A 17,889-nucleotide genomic window follows, 5' to 3' on the forward strand; every position below is an offset into this window, starting at 1 on the left:
AATGGGATGAGAGATGTTGGCTAAAACAAGAAACGAGATTCTCTCCCTATGAAGAGCCCCTACCTGAAGCTCAACTAACTGAGTAACTTGAGTAACAGTCTCTTGCAGAGGTCTACCGTCTATGGAAGCAAGGAGAAGAGGACTCTCTAAAGACCTAACAGGAACAGAAAACTTAATAACCTCCTCCAACCTAATAAAATTTCCCGCTGCCCTGGAGTCTACATAAGCCTCAAGAGAGATACGCCTATCATGAGAGTGCAGCAAAACTGGTAAAGTGAGGGGTAGAGAGTTTTCACATGCACCTAGGGAGGCCTATCTTACCTGACCTAGGTGGAGGAGTTTTCCGGACGATCTGGGCAGGCTCAGAGAAGATGAGAAGAGCTTCCACAGTAAAAACAAAGACCTTGGGTGCGTCTCTCTCCGACGTTGTTCGGAGAGATTAAGACGATCCACTTGCATCGGCTGTGGGACAGGAACCGAAGTAGAAACTCTGGGCCAAGGACTGAGAGGTCTATGAGAAGGCATAGAAGAATGAGGACATTTCTTCTCCCGAGCTCGCTACTGAAAGCGTAGGTCTATGCAAGTAGCCAAGGCAATTAAGTCCTCCAAATTAGTTGGAGTATATCGACCTGCTAACTCATCTTTAATGCGACTAGAAAGTCCCCGCCAGAAAGCCCCTACTAAGGCCTCATTATTCCAACCCAAGTCAGAAGATAAGGTCTGAAACTGGATGGCGTATTGCCCTACCGTTAAAGACCCCTGTAGTAAATTAAACAAAGCCTCAGTGGTTGAGGCCAAGCGACCTGGTTCGTCAAATACCCGACGAAAGGTCTCTAAAAATGGAGTGAGCTGAAGAACCACTGGATCATCCCGCTCCCAAAGAGGATTAACCCATGCTAAGGCATCCCCCTCCAAATGCGAAACAATAAACGCCACCTTGGCCCGATCCGTGGGATACTGCAAAGGAAGCAGCTCAAAGTGAAGACGGCACTGGTTGAGAAATCCCCGACATTGTTTGGGATCTCCATTAAAGCGAGGGGGTTTAGCCAAACGGGGAGTGGGATGAGGAGCTAGAGCTGGTGAGGGAACGGACGCGGCAGCCTGGAGAGAAAGAAGGCGACTATCAACGGAAGCCATATACCCCAAAATATGGGACTGAGCATCGCGCTGCTGTGCCAGTTCTTATTGCAAACTGGCCAGCTGAGAGGCATTTACCGGATAAGAGGACTGGAGAGCAGAGAGACGGGAGTCCATAGATTTCATGAAGGACATCATCCGAGACTGATTCTCCCGCAAGAAAACAAGCTCTTTCTGAGTGGCTGCGGCTCCAGCGGGATCCATGGCCTTTGCGTACTATCAGGGCTTAGGTAGTGGACCCTCTGGGTCACGGCTTCAGAGACCCCGAGGATGAGTGAACCAGATGAGGCCTCCCCCTATACAGAGTGAGTTTGGGACAGACCCAAGGAGGATGAAGCCGCAACTGCCGGAGCCAAAGGGACAACTGGTGATAGCCCAAATACACAACGAAGGACGGGGAAAAGACAGAGCTACTGAAGAGACTAGAATGGCAAGAGTACTGAACAGATGGCAGAAGCTAAGACAAAGTATAGACCGGTATAATGGAAGTACAGGCACGAGGGAACCAAGGAGACTCTAGACTGGCAGGAACGGCAAACACGCAGGACTGGTAAGACACGGCAGAAACACTTGACTGGCAGGAATGGGACCACAGGACAGGCAGGAGCAAAGGAGGAACACAGGACTGGCAGGAACACAGGACTGGCAGGAACACGGCAGGAACACAGGACTGGCAGGAACACAGCAGGAGCACAGGACTGGCAGGAACACGGCAGGAACAAAGGACTGGCAGGAACACAGAACTGGCAGGAACACAGCAGGAACACAGGACTGGCAGGAACACAGCAGGAGCACAGGACTGGCAGGAACATGGTTGGAACTCAGGGCAGACAGGAATACGGTAGGAACACAGACAGGCAGAGTCACAGATCAGGAAACGAGAAATGGAGCCTAGGAACTTAAGGTGACCACTGGCATAAGACCAGTGAACGCAATAGATGCAAAGGCGTCAGAGCAGGGCAGATGCTGGGAAGAAGTACCCGACGGGCGCCGCCATATTGGAGGTGGAGCCGCCGGGTCACGACACCCAGAAGCCCTAGCGACGAGGGGAGCGTGTCTGCGCATGCGCGGAGCGGCAAAGGGATGAGCGCCGGAGAAGCAGGAAGACAGAGAGCAGGAGGGAGCATCGAGAGCGCGCCGGCCGGACAGGTAAGTATATGAGGGCGGAGTGACAAAAAGGATCGCATGGCCGCACGGCCATGCACTAGTATCAATTCAAATATGTGCTTTGCGCCAGTATGGTTATGCATGAATGTGTTCAGGGACCCGGCTGAAATAAGCCCTTAGAATACCGGCTTCTCCAGTGAGGAGATTGTGTGTTTGTATTCAGGGACCCGGCTGAAATAAGCCAATAGAATACCGGTTTCTCCGGTGAGGAGATTGTGTGTGTGCATAACCACTGACTGCTATCAGTTCGGTAGCAAGCTTGCGCTCCTGTGAGGCAAACAGGGCGCAGTGCTTTCCTCTCACGGCTGCTCTGTGAGGTAACAGAGCTAGTCTATACCACCAAACAGTGCCACCATTCACTAGCAGCAGGTTCTCCTGCACGGTGGACCCCGGGCTGCAAACGCACCATTTATAATAAACATCTATTTTTACTCGGTGCGTTCCGCTAGCCCTAACAGCGAGTTAGAGGAAGGGTGAGACTCTGTAATGTGCATCATCTTGGGTATTTGCTGGGACTGTTCTGTATGCTATTGTGTTTTGGTGGTTCAAGAAATTATTTCCACCCTGTTTTACCCTCACCCTGTATTGTCTGAGTAGTGTTCTGCCCACATTAAAAGGATAGTGGGCATTTGGTTTAACGATTCCAGGTCCATGCGGTCCCGGCTAGCAGACCTATATGCCCACCGATACCCCATATCTCCAAAACATTCTTTTCACAAGTTTTTTTGACATTTCAATAATACTTTTCTTTAGACAACTCCTTTAAGATGCAAATAGCTAAATACATAGGGTAAATAAATAGCATAAATACCGTTATATGAAAAAGTTTGGGCACCCCTATTAATCTTAAGCTTAATGTTTTATAAAAAATGTTTTTTTTTTGCAACAGCTATTTCAGTTTAATATATCTAATAACTTTTGGACACAGTCATGTTTCTGCCTTGAAATTAAGTTTATTGTACTAACAGAAAATGTGCAATCTGCATTCAAACAAAATTTGACAGGTGCATAAGTATGGGCACCCTTATCATTTTCTTATTTTAAATACTCCTACCTACTTTTTACTGAATTACTAAAGCACTTTTTTTGGTTTTGTAACCTCATTGAGCTTTGAACTTCATAGCCAGGTGTATGCAATCATTAGAAAAGCTACTTAAAGTGGCCACTTGCAAGTTGTTCTCCTGTTTGAATCTCCTCTGAAGAGTGGCATCATGGGCTTCTCAAAATAACTGTCAAATGATCTGAAAACAAAGATTATTCAACATAGTTGTTCAGGGGAAGGATGCAAAAAGCTGTCTCAGAGATTTAACCTGTCAATTTCCACTGTGAGGAACATAGTAAGGAAATGGAAGAACACAGGTACAGTTCTTGATAAGGCCAGAAGTGGCAGGCCAAGAAAAACATCAGAAAGGCAGAGAAGAATGGTGAGATCAGTCAAGGACAATCCTCAGACCACCTCCAGAGAGCTGCAGCATCAACTTGCTGCAGATGGTGTCACTGTGCATCGGTCAACTATACAACGCACTTTGCACAAGGAGAAGCTGTATGGGAGAGTGATGCGAAAGAAGCCATTTCTGCAAGCACGCCACAAACAGAGTCGTCTGAGGTATGCAAAAGCACATTTGGAGAAGCCAATTTCTTTTTGGAAGAAGGTCCTGTGGACTGATGAAACCAAGATTGAGTTGTTTGGTCATACAAAAAGGCGTTATGCATGGTGGCCAAAAACACAGCATTCCAAGAAAAACATTTGCTACCCACAGTAAAATTTGGTGGAGGTTCCATCATACTTTGGGGCTGTGTGGCCAATGCCGGCACGGGGAATCTTGTTAAAGTTGAGGGATGCATGGATTCCTCTCAGTATCAGCAGATTCTTGACAATAGTGTTCATGAATCAGTGACAAAGTTGAAGTTACGCAGGGGATGGATCTTTCAGCAAGACAATGATCCAATACACCGCTCCAAATCTACTCAGGCATTCATGCAGAGGAACAATTACACTGTTCTGGAATGGCCATCCCAGTCCTCAGACCTGAATATCATTGAACATCTGTGGGATCATTTGAAGAGGGCTGTCCATGCACGGCGACCATCAAACTTAACTGAACTGGAATTGTTTTGTAAAGAGGAATGGTCAAAAATACCTTCATCCAGGATCCAGGAACTCATTAAAAGCTACAGGAAGTGACTAGAGGCTGTTATTTTTGCAAAAGGAGGATCTACTAAATATTAATGTCACTTTTCTGGTGAGGTGCCCATACTTATGCACCTGTCAAATTTTGTTTGAATGCATATTGCACATTTTTTGTTAGTACAATAAACCTCATTTCAAGGCAGAAACATTACTGTATCCAACAGTTATTAGATATATGAAACTGAAATAGCTGTTGCAAAAAAACATTTTTTTATAAAACATTAAGCTTAAGATTAATAGGGGTGCCCAAACTTTTTCAAATAACTGTAAATAGGAAGTTCACGTGAAACGCGCGTTGGGGCTGTGTGGTCTGACCGATTACAAGGACCTATTTGGGTGAGACTTTTTCTATGTACTAGATTTGGACTATTTATGTTTTGGGTGTTTATGGGGGCTATGATGGCAATAGGTCTTAACTTACCCTAGTTACACCCATTGTGTTATATCAACTTTCTGGTACTGTGACAGTGCTGCAATATTTATATATTTACATAATATTATTGCATTATGCAGATTTTTATGGTCTCTGAATTTCCAGTCCTTGTATACAAGTAATTGTGCCGGATCTTTTTTGTCTTGTGTACTTCACTGTTAAAATTGTTTGTCCATATAATCTTTTTTAATAATATTGTGTATATGACATTTTTTATAAGTAATTAATAAAATATGTGATATATTTTATATGGGTGGTTTGTACTCCTTCTTTTTTTTTGTATATAGCTATATTTTGGAGTATACCTGGTGCCTGTTTTACACAGTGCTGATTTTATTGATTTAATTTACTTTATTCTGGGTTCTTTTGTTTATAATACATTATGTTTTTGTTCATTGATTATTTTAAAACACTAGGGTACAATCACTATAAACAATACATTATAAAACATATTCTAAGAATTATGCATTATGTGCCCAGTACATATATTTAGTCCATCAGGTTAATGAAAGAAAAACTTTCCAAGAACCCTTACTTCATGCTAAATAATAGTGATATTTAAAATGTCTTTATACATCTTTAACAAACATAACTCTGTCAGACACATATCTGCAGTCTAGTAATTGGGTTGTAACTGAAAAAGCCCCCAAGCAACACAGATTTATTTAAAAATAAGCAAAAATCTGTTGTTTGCATGTTCATTTGTGATTATACAGTCTCCGTGCAATTTCTGTATCTGTAATGTACTGTAATTTGCTCTTGTCAATTGTTTTCCCAAGTATTTTACAACATGATTATTAAGTTAACAATCACCTCTAAATGTTCAGCTTGACAGTCTAAGGAAGATAAATTATTTTCACAACTGTACATGTGAATGCAACCTGTGAGAAAACATATGCTAAGACAGTGAATCAAAGTGATAAAAGTATTTCAGATATAATAAGTATCCAAGCGTAAGTAAACTTTTCATAATTTTTATAATATTGGCTTTTGCTACCTAATCTGAGAGCATAAGCGACAAAGAAAAATATGTGCCAAGTAACAGAGTGCATCAAATGTTTTAATAAAACACTAATTTTATTCAATAATTTTCTTTAAAAACAAATAACATACAATATATTTATAGTGAGTGATTCAAAGTGAAATTAAGTCATATATCAGTTGACATTATTATTTGTTGAATGCATTCAAGTAAAAAGCATCAATAAAGTTAATGGCATAATGAAAAATAAGAAAATCCCCTGCAAAAAGTCCCATACATAAAAATAATTATGATAACAATTAAGTAGTAAATTATAGGTGCAAATGGGGGAATGTATCTAGTATGCAGGCAGCAAAGAAGCACAAATAGGAATGATTAGCTCACCCACCAAGGACCCGACACGTGTTTCACCACAGCTTTGTCAGGACCCCCGATTCCTATATTTGTTTCTTGACAAAAAAGGAAATGGGTAACAGATCTATGAATTTGTTTTATATTAAAACTTGATAGTACGTAGAAGAAAAAATGTTGTCTAATATGGTCCACATTGCCTATCCTTGTGGGAATGCACCAAAAAATAATAAAGGAATAGGATAACCATAAAGTTACTTAAGTTGAAATGCAGTCCAATACTGAATCTATCCACATTGATAATTGCAATTCATTTACTAGTGCATGCAAATGTAGCAACGTTAAAAGGATTTTTAGGTGAATAAAAGTTACCACCTTTCACAAAAAGGAGACAACATATTGAACATTTTAGTTAAAACAGTAGAGTCATGCACCAATTGGCTGAATGGAAAGCTTTTTTCTTTGTTACAATGTAGCAGCAGTGCTTATGTTTCATACCCACTCCATTTACCGTAATCCAAACAGGCTATGGAGCTACTAAGTACTGGACTTGGTCTTTTTTCGCAGCCTCATAAGGAAAATATCCATTCCTCGAAATGATAAAAATTCCCCATTCTGCCGATTAGCACAGGTCGCAGTGATCAGCTCCCCACTGATCAAAATGTTTTAACACCTATCTTGTGGATAAATTATGATTGGTAAATTGCTTTCACTGGACAACCCATTTAACTTGATAATTAGCATAAAATAAAAGCTGACATGCCATACTTCTTGAGAAAGCTTTGTTTATTATAACTTTATTTCTTAAACTGCGGATCATCCAACATGATGCCATTACAGGTGTGATGAGCTGTTGTTTTTTTATGTTAGTAGTTATGATGTGACACATTAAGGCTATGTGCACATGTAGCATTTTTTAGGCATTTTTTTGCGGCGTATTTTCTGTGCAAAAATGGGCCAAAAGCGCTATAGAATCATTTTGCGAGCTAATTAAATTACAATCCTGAAGTGTTGTGCACATGATCAGAAAAATTTATTTTGAGTATTTGCAGTGCACTTTTTTATGTAGCATTGCAATTCTTTGTGTGGATTTTTAGCGTTTTCCACAAATTAACTTCAATTGAGCCCAGGGGTGGATTATAATAGGGTCAATCTGGGCAGTAGCCCAGGGCCCAGTGATGTGGGGGGCCCTGCACTACCGTTCAGATTGCCCGCCGCCATCAGAGCATTACTGCCCTGACCGGCGTATGGGTCCGGTGGGCAGAGGGGACACACAGGGGGCAGGATGCTTGGCACACTGGGGGCAATATGCTGGAGACACTGGGGGCAATATGCTGGAGACACTGGGGCAGAATGCTGGACAAACTGGGGCAATATGCTGGACACACTGGGGTCAATATGCTTGATGCACTGGGGGCAATATGCTGGAGACACTGAAGCAGATTGCTGGACACATTTGGGGCAACATGCTGGACACACTGGGGGCAGAATGCTGGACACACTGGGGGCAGGATGCTAGATACACTGGGGGCAGGATGCTGGATACACTGGAGTTAGGATTCTGGACACACAGGGGGCAGGATGCTGGACACACTGGGGGCAATATGCTGGACACACTTTGGGCAATATTCTGGGGGCAATATGCTGGAAACACTGGGGGCAATATGCTGGAGACACTGGGGTAGATTGCTGGATACACTGGGGGCAATATGCTGGAGACACTGGGGGCAATATGCTGGACACACTGGGGGCAATATGCTGGACACACTGGGGGCAATATGCTGGAGACACTGGGGCAGATTGCTGGACACACTGGGGCAATATGCTGGAGACACTGGGGCAGAATGCTGGACAAACTGGGGCAATATGCTGGACACATTGGGGGAAATATGCTGGACACACTGGGGCAATATGCTGGAGGCATTGGGGCAGATTGCTGGACACACTGGGGGCAATATGCTGGAAATACAGGGGGCAATATGCTGGACAAACTGGGGGCAATATGCTGGACACACGGGGGCAATATGTTGGACACACTGGGGGCAGGATGCTGGACACACTGGGGGTAGAATGCTGGACACACTGGGGGCTGAATGCTGGAGACACTGGGGGCTGAATGCTGGACACAATGGGAACAATATGCTGGACACACTGGGGGCAATATGCTGGACACACTGGGGGCAATATTCTGGACACACTGGGGCAATATGCTGGACACACTGGGGGCAATATGCTGGACACACTGGGGGCAGGTTGCTGGACACACTGGGGGAAGGATGCTGGACACACTTTGGGCAGGATGCTGGACACACTTGGGGCAGGATTCTGGACACACTTGGGGAAGGAGGCTGGACACATTGGGGGCAGAGATGCTGGACATTGGGGGCAGGGATGTTGGACACTGGGAGCAGAGATGCTGGACACTGGGGGCAGAGATGCTGGACATTGGGGGCAGAGATGGTGGACACACTGGGGGCAGGACTGGAGACAGATGGGGCAGGATTGGAGACATGGGCAGAATGTAGATACGGGGCATGATTGGAGACATGGGGCAGAATGAAAGACATGGGGCAGGATTGGAGACAGATCTTGCAGGATCATGGGGCAGGATGGATATGATGGAGACTGATGGGGCAAGATGGGGAGATCATATGGGGCAGGTTAAGGAGATCATATGGGTCAGAATGGATAATCATGAGGGCAGGATGGGAGAACATATGGCTGAAGCCAGGGATGAGATACACAGGGCCAGGATGGGGGATATTATTATTACCATAGGGGCTAATTAAGGGATATTATTACTGCAGTGATGTATTTATTTTATTTTTTGAGGACACTGTTTTAAATGGGGGGGCGGTCCTGTTACTGTGTAGAGTGACACTATGTCGCCTCTTTTTCTTCATGTGGTGTAATGTAGAATTTGGGAAAAATTAAGTAATGTGTTCTGCAAGCGGACCTCAAGATAACTGTTATTTCCTGCAGAGACAGGTCCTGGCTGGATTAAGTAATGGCGGTCTGTGTTGGATGAAAAATGAAGCACTTCACCTATAGATGTCACTGGTGAGTCAGTGTTACCTATACACTGACACTATACACTGTATACTATATACAGAGGTCCTGTGTATAATGTCACCGGTGATCACTGTTTAGGCTGGTTTCACAATTGCGTTTTTGTCTGCAGCGTTTTTTGCACAAAAAACGCATGCGTTTTTTCCCCCTATATTTAACATTGAAAACGCATGCGTTTTTTTGTACGCGTTTGGTCGCGTTTTCAAACGCATGCGTTTTTTTTCTGCATGCGTTCTTTTTCAAAAATGCAACCTGTAGTATTTTTTTGCGTGTTTTTTTGCCGCGAAAAAACGCATGCGTTTTTTCGCGGCAAAAAAATGCATTGCTGTCTATGTAAACGCATGCGTTTTTAAGCACATGCGTTTGTTTGCGTTAAAAACGCATGCGTTTTTATAGAAAAAACCCAGAAAACAGACTGAAAAGCCACCCACCACCATCAAGGTGATAAAGGGATCCAAACCCTAACCCTAAGGGTATGTTTCCACGGTCAGGAAACGCTGCTTTTTTGACGCTGCGCAGAGCTGCAGCGTCAAACAAGCAGCGTCCAGATGTTCCAGCATAGTGGAGGGGATTTTATGAAATCCCGTCTCCACTATGCGTGGAAACCCGCACGCGGCGGCCCTGCGACTACGGACATGCTGCGCGTCTTTTCAGATTGCAGCATGTCCGTTCACCTTGCGGGAACGCAAGGCATATCACAGGGCGCTATGGGAGAGAGCGATCATACCGGATGTGAAGAGTTAACACATCCGGCATGATCGCGTCCCAGAAAGGGGGCGGGGCTTAGCGCCGAGCGGCTTCGCCGCTGCGGCGATACCGCCGGCCATCCTGACAGTGGAAACATACCCTAACTCTACCCCTAACCTCACCCCTAACCGTTTAATGAACATTTTCTGACAGTCATAGTGCCACGTATTTAAGTGCCACGTATCACTTATTTCAGTGCCACGTATTTCAGTGCCAAGTATTTCAGTGCCACGTATTTCAGTGCCACGTACCACGTATTCAGTGCCACATACCACGTATTCAGTGCCACGTACCACGTATTTCAGTGCCACGTACCACGTATTCAGTGCCACGTACCACGTATTCAGTGCCACGTACCACGTATTTCAGTGCCACGTACCACGTATTTCAGTGCCACGTATTTCAGTGCCACGTATTTCAGTGCCACGTATTTCAGTGCCACGTACCACGTATTCAGTGCCACGTACCACGTATTCAGTGCCACGTACAACGTATTTCAGTGCCACGTACCACGTATTTCAGTGCCACGTACCACGTATTTCAGTGCCACGTATTTCAGTGCCACGTATCACGTATTCAGTGCCACGTATTTCAGTGCCACGTACCACGTATTCAGTGCCACGTACCACGTATTCAGTGCCACGTACCACGTATTTCAGTGCCACGTACCACGTATTCAGTGCCACGTACCACGTATTTCAGTGCCACGTATCACGTATTTCAGTGCCACGTATTTCAGTGCCACGTATTTCAGTGCCACGTATTTCAGTTACGTTTAGGGGTTAGGGGTAGGGTTAGGGTGACCAGGACATTCTTCTAATAAAAAGCTACCCCTAACCCTAACCCTAGCTAATTCTACTATTAGTGGATTTTCTAGTTGATTTTTTCATGGGGGAAAAAAAAAAAACGCATGCGTCTAAAAAACGCATGCGTCTAAAAAACGCTGCGTTTTGCCGCAATTAGGCTACTTTCACACTAGCGTTAACTGCATTACGTTTCAAAACGTCTTTTTTCAGAAAAAACGCATCCAGCAAAACTTTTTGCTGGATGCGTTTTTTCCCCATAGACTTGTATTGGCGACGTATGGCGACGGATTGGCATACGTCGTGTACGTTTTACGACGGATGCGTCGAAATTTGGCGACACGTCGTCTCAAAAAAACGTAGATTGTAACGTTTTTTTGTCTCCGCCTAAAAAACGTGTCGCGACGCATCCTGCGGCATACGTCGTTGGCTGCAATGGAAGCCTATGAGCGACGGATGCGTCGGGACACGTCGTACGACGCAATACAGCGCTGCAATACGTTTTTTTTACACTGAGCATGCTCAGAAGAAGTATTTTGTTGCCAATTGGTCAGACACCCCCAAATCTATATAAACCTGGCCTGGGCCTTCAACCCCACATATGCCAGCAAGATCCAGAGAGAAGACTGCCAGCAAGAGCCAGAGAGAAGACTGCCAGCAAGAGCCCAGCCAGCAACAAGACCCCAGCCAGCCACAGGAGCCAGCCACCATAGAGCCAGCCACAGGAGACAGACATAGGACCCCAGCCAGCCACAAGACCCGAGCCAGCCACAGGACTCCAGCCACAGGAGCCAGCCACCATAGAGCCAGTGTGAGTATTGCAATTTTTGTGTGCATCTGTGTGCCTGTGCATTTGTGTGTGTATATGAGGTACTGACTACAGAAAGAGCTTAAAACCTGAAGAGAACCTGAGGCCTGCCATCGTCCTGCACCAGCCAGTGCCATGCTAGAGTCCAGATGCAGCCTGATTCCAGCCACTGTGAAGACCTGCTGCTTCAGCCAAAGGATTGTCAGCCTTTTGTATGTGTGTGTGTGTATGCGTCTTCTGATTGGGTTCACCTTTCTGCCTTTGTTGTACATATGTGTATTTGCATAAAGCTATGTGCGTGCATGTGTATGTGTGTATTTTTGGATGGTTGTGTGCTTTTGTATCATGTGCCTGCACCATATTATGCCTTTGCCAATTTTATGCCTGTTCATGTGGGAGGGTATGTGTCCATGTGCAGGATTGCATCAGGATGTGGTCAGGATTTTCCATCAGTATTTGTACGCCAAAACCAGGAGTGGGTGATAAAAGCAAAAGTGTGCCTGTTTTCCTATTATACTTTACCTAATTTTTACACTCCTGGTTTTGGCTTACAAATACTGATGGGAAATCCTGACCAAATTCTGATGCAATCCGGAATGTGGAAACATACCATGCATGTTTTTTGTGTACATCTTGTTGATTGCATGTGCATTTGTCCATGCTGTAATTGGTTATTTGCCTTTTTCTGATGTATGGACTGTATAGTGGTCTGTGCAGCATGTGGTTTAAATGTGTTTTTTTTTTTTTTTTTTTTTTTTAAATCTGATGTGTTTTTTAAAAAAGTCTAGCGGTCTGCAGCTTGTGGTTTGAATGTGTGAGTGTGGGGTTTTTCTATTTAATAAAAGTGTTGATTTTATTTTAATTACTGTTATAACCATTAGCAGTTGAAGTACTTGTATTTAAAATAAAGAGCATGTCAGCTCCTAATTGTGATTTTTAAAAAAAGAGAGAAAAAAAATAATAATAATAAAATGTGTTTTAAAAAAATGTCCGTAGTATTATTTCATAAAGGTAAATTTAAAGCTGGTGTATGTACCAATGGTTACACATGCAATACAGGGTTGGTTGAGGGCTCATTTTTTTTAATAAAGGTTAACTTGTAAAGTTTTTTTTTTTTTTTTTTGGGGGGGGGAGGTTATTTTTTTTAAATAAAATGTGTCAAATATATTTTTTCATAGTGTTAACATTTTAAAATTTTATTTTTTGGGACATGGAAATGAATGGTATAACGTGCAACTTTTTGGGGGTTTTTGTTGTTCACCTGTATGAACATTTCTGACATCATTTCAGTAGGGTGTTTATCATTGAACATTACCTAGTTCAGGGGGTGGTCTAACTATAGATCCATTATACATATTAACAGATAAACCAGGACCGCAGCCACTGACCAGCCCACCAGGACCACAGCCGCTGCCCACCAGGACCACAGCCGCTGCCCACCAGGACCACAGCCGCTGCCCACCAGGACCACAGCTAAGTGTTAGACGTAAGTTTTGAAGACCCACAATCTGCTACTTCAATGTGTCGAGCAGATTGCAAGTGTCTCTTTAACTTACAGAAACACCAGGACCACAGCCGCTGCCCACCAGGACCACAGCCGCTGCCCACCAGGACCACAGCCGCTGCCCACCAGGACCACAGCTAAGTGTTAGAAGTAAGTTTTGAAGACCCACAATCTGCTACTTCAATGTGTCGAGCAGATTGCAAGTGTCTCTTTAACTTACAGAAACACCAGGACCACAGCCGCTGCCCACCAGGACCACAGCCGCTGCCCACCAGGACCACAGCTAAGTGTTAGAAGTAAGTTTTGAAGACCCACAATCTGCTACTTCAATGTGTCGAGCAGATTGCAAGTGTCTCTTTAACTTACAGAAACACCAGGACCACAGCCGCTGCCCACCAGGACCACAGCCGCTGCCCACCAGGACCACAAAACAATGTCCTCTTCTGACAGCCCTCCTCCACAGCAACAGCGTGTATCGGTAAAAGTTAACGCAAAAAATGGGTTTATTTTTTTTTGGTTTTTTAAAATTACATTTTGATGTCTAACCACATGCATAAATTATGTTTCAACAGGAAGCTGAATCAGATGAGGAGCTGTCAGAAGGGGGCGAGACGGGTGGAGAGATGCTAGTGGAGGAGGAACCAAGTGTAAGTAGTGGTGAAACAGTTTTTTCGCACATCACACTGCACCATACACAAAACAGATTTTCATACATAACTAAACACAGAAAATATATGCCTACATTACTGAGAATTTGTTTCCTTTATTTCAGGCTGCTGCTGCTGCTGCTCCTGCTGCTGCCGCTGAAGGTTCTCCCAGACAATCCCAGAGTCGGCGGACTCGTCGCCGCGGTCGGCCATCAGTGAGTTTTTTTTTTTTTTTTTTTTTTGGGAGGGGGATTCTATTGGTACTTAGTGTTTCAGTGTACTAATAAGTTTGTTTTTCTTCTTCCTTTTTTTTGGCACAGGCTTCACAGCGTGCTCCCGCAGTAGATGACGATGAAGACGATGACATCGACATTGATAATCTAATTGAGGAGGTTCGCGAGCGGGAGCCGCTGTGGAACATGGCTGACCGCAGGCATGCTGATACCGGTGTCACCCGTCGGCTCTGGGACGAAGTGTGTCGCAACCTGTTTCCAAGGCGGGAGAGCCTTCATCCTCAGCAGCAGAGCAAACTAGGTAAGTATTCACTTTCCAGTGATGTTTTGAGCTGACTGTAATGTATTGCATTTACCAATTTTTTGTTTTTTGTTTTGATTCTTGTCTTCACAGTTGGAAAGATTAGGAAGCGGTGGCGGTCACTGAGGGATCGCTTTAAGAGGGAATTCAACGATGAGATGAAGGCCCCGAGTGGCTCTGCAGGAAGGAAGAGGAGCAAATATAAATATGGCCAGGCCCTCTCCTTCCTGAGGCGAACCATGCTAAGCAGAGTGTAAGTATTCTACAGCCCACTAATAACCATGTTAACCTGTCTACTTAGTTTGCTTTCAGTCAGGGCTTTTTCATTCCAATGTATTAATTTTTTTTTTTTTTTCTTTCACAGCACCTTCTCCAGCCACCGGGCGCCTGCATCTTCCTCTGCGCCCTCTGGAGCGATCCCTCCTGAGTCCGCCACTGAGGGCCATGTCGGTAGGCCCCACACCTCTGTCCCCTCCTCTGACCCCTCTGTCCCCTCCTCTGACCCCTCTACTTCATCCGCCCCAAGCAGTGGAGCATTATTGCAGGCTTCATTGCTCGCATCTGATGCTGAACAGTTAGCGTTCCCTTTACCCCACCCCTCTGATCCTGCCACCTCGACACCACCATTAGATTCGTGGCGGCAGCAACAGAGGGGTCAGGAAAGGAGCTATGCTCCTGAGTTCTTACACCTGAATGCATCCTTCCAAGGCTCTTTCAAAATTTTGGGAGAGCAAGTGACTGCTGGTTTCAACATGGTGCAGTCACGCATCAGTGAAACAAGCCGTGAAACCAGCAGTCGCTTGGATAGGCTGCATTCAGCTGTAAGTCCCGATCCGGCCAATCTTTTTTTCCAATCCATGCTCATGAGCATGGAGAAGCTTTCTTTTGAGCAACAGATGCGGGTAATGAATACCTGCCATAATGCTGCACTGCAGGCCATTAATGAATCGACCCACACACCTCCCCACACCTCCACTCCAATTCCACCCCAGGCCCCATTTCCACACCATACCCCCCATTACCAAACCCAGCCCCAATACCCACACCAGCACCATTACCAAACCCAGCTCCAATCCCCACACCAGCACCATTACCAAACCCCACGCCAGTCCCACTACCCTACCCAGTCACAATACCCGACCCAGTCCCCACAACAATCCCGGCCCCCAGACCAAATTACTTCCCCAATGTTTTCCTTACTCAACTTTTCTCTTCCCCCTACCCCAACACCACCCCCCTCTGGTCAGCCTCTTGGTTTAACCCCCCCTTCCACTGCACCCCAAACAAGTAGGGTTTCAACACCTATCGACGTGGTCCAACCTTCCTGCCCCTCCTCCTCTCATATCTCCACCCAACACTTTGAAAATTTGTAAAGTGTTATTAATGTAAATAATATAAAAAATGTTCAAATTTTTCAAAAAAAAAGTTGGAAAATAAAAATATTTTTTTTTTTTGCAAAAAAAAAAAAAAAAAAGAGATAAAATAAATTTCTGATTACAATTCTACTCTTTGTGTGTGTGTGGATTTAATAAGGTAATATAATAAAAAAAGGTTTAATAAAAACAAACACCAGACATGTAAAAGGTATAACATAATGGTTTTACTAGCAAGAAAACCACCCTTTTGGGCCTTTTTTTTGGGGGGGGCTGAAACACTTTTTTTACATAAACAAAACACATGGGAAACAGGTTACACATGGGAAACAGGTTACACAATCATGTCTTGCCACGGGATCCGCCCGACAGGTGAGACAAAATAATCGGCAAACTGGTCCCTCATCCTTGTAACTGAACTTGTAGAGCGAACCGAGCTGCTGCGGTAGTCCCACAAGGTGGTCTCCAACTCTTCATCATCCAAAGAAACGGGCTCCTTTGACAGGACAAAGTTGTGGAGCACCACACAGGCTTTAACTACCTCGTCTATAGTTGTTGTTTTCAGCTTGATAGCCGTCAGCAGAACTCGCCACTTCGCCGTCAATATGCCAAAGGAACACTCCACTACTCTTCGTGCTCTAGTAAGCCGGTAATTAAAGACCCGCTTGGTATGGTTTAAGTTCCGGCTACTGTACGGTTTCAGTAGGTGCGGCGACAGTTGAAAGGCTTCATCACCTACAAAAACATATTCCAGGGCTGGGTCATTTGTTCCTGGCAGTGGTCTGGCTGGCGGGAAATCGTAGGTCTCTCCATAAAGGCAACGACCCATCGGAGAGTTTTTAAGAACTTGCGAATCGTTGGACCGTCCATATGCTCCGATGTCCACGGCAAGGAACCTGCAGTTGGCGTCTGCAATAGCCATAAGGACGATGGAGAAATACTTTTTATAATTATAATACTCCGATCCTGTTCCTGCCGGTTTCGCAATCCTTATATGTTTCCCGTCAACTACACCCACACAATTAGGGAAATTGCAAATTTGCAGAAACTCTTCAGCACTTCGCAACCAGATTTCCATGGATGGTTGGGGGATATACTCTGGTTGCAAAGTGGTCCAAACAGCCCGACATGTGTCCTTCACTATTCCAGAGATAGTTGAAATGCCCAGCCTGAACTGATAATGGAGCGAAGTCATAGATTCACCCGTAGCTAGGAAACTTTAAAAAAAAAAAAAAAAAATGTTAGAAAAAATTGCACAGACCAACAAGTTTTAATATGGCACTGTTATTTTTTTTTTAAGGACGGGACACCCAATAAAACCAGCATGAAACCAGTGTAAAAAAACAGTGGAATGTCCGCCAAGAAAACCCAAATTACATGCTGCAGAAAATAGTGCGCAATATGGCAGCGCAGTATTGTCTGCAGCATGTAATATAACATTCAAAATGACCAATGAGAGAAAAAAAGCAGTTGCATGTCATCAAACCCAAAAAACCAAAAAAAAAAAAAAAAATGCAGAAAATGCAACGCAATATTTCAGCGCAGTATTTTCTGCAGTCTGTTATCTAACATTCAATATCAGCAATGACATTTAAATAAAGCAGTGGAATGTCCGCCAAGAAAACCAAAACTACATGCTGCAGAAAATAGTGCGCAATATGGCAGCGCAGTATTGTCTGCAGCGTGTAATATAACATTCAAAATGACCAATGAGAGAAAAAAAGCAGTTGCATGTCATCAAACCCAAAAAACAAAACAAAAAAAAAAAAATGCAGAAAATGCAACGCAATATTTCAGCGCAGTATTTTCTGCAGTCTGTTATCTAACATTCAATATCAGCAATGACATTTAAATAAAGCAGTGGAATGTCCGCCAAGAAAACCAAAACTACATGCTGCAGAAAATAGTGCGCAATATGGCAGCGCAGTATTGTCTGCAGCGTGTAATATAACATCCAATATCAGCAATGAAATAAAAAAAAGAGGCTTACCGCAGGGTCACCATCAGCCGCTCCGCCGGTGTGATGGCAAGCCTCATCCTTGTATCCTGTCTTCGGATGACATCCTCCATTTTTGCAAGCAAAAAATCGAAATGTTCAATCCTCATCCGCACGTAGTTGTGGAATTTGTGTGGATTGTGCCGC

General features: G+C 44.3%; 2 protein-coding genes across 2 annotated transcripts in view; both read left to right on the top strand.

Moving 5' to 3' along the window:
• Window positions 1-17,889, top strand: part of LOC143818411 (protocadherin-9-like) — a 1,862,556-nt gene that overhangs the window by 984,181 nt on the left and 860,486 nt on the right. The window lies entirely within an intron of this gene.
• Window positions 1,421-14,811, top strand: LOC143817565 (uncharacterized). Its single transcript, XM_077299057.1, has 4 exons — window positions 1,421-1,573; window positions 13,965-14,054; window positions 14,160-14,373; window positions 14,467-14,811. The coding sequence occupies exons 1-4, from the start codon at window positions 1,421-1,423 to the stop codon at window positions 14,628-14,630; spliced, it is 621 nt and encodes a 206-aa protein (XP_077155172.1). The 3' UTR covers window positions 14,631-14,811.

The sequence above is a fragment of the Ranitomeya variabilis genome, chromosome 3, assembly GCF_051348905.1.
Source record: "Ranitomeya variabilis isolate aRanVar5 chromosome 3, aRanVar5.hap1, whole genome shotgun sequence".
NCBI lineage: Eukaryota > Metazoa > Chordata > Amphibia > Anura > Dendrobatidae > Ranitomeya > Ranitomeya variabilis.

Bases quoted from the DNA above. Each gene is read 5' to 3' on its own strand.
- LOC143817565 (XM_077299057.1), top strand. From the start codon at position 1,421: ATGAGGCCTCCCCCTATACAGAGTGAGTTTGGGACAGACCCAAGGAGG. The intron at 1,574-13,964 runs GTACTGAACAGA...CCTTTATTTCAG, and splicing joins AAGAGACTAGAATGGCAAGA to GCTGCTGCTGCTGCTGCTCC. The intron at 14,055-14,159 runs GTGAGTTTTTTT...TTTTTGGCACAG, and splicing joins GTCGCCGCGGTCGGCCATCA to GCTTCACAGCGTGCTCCCGC.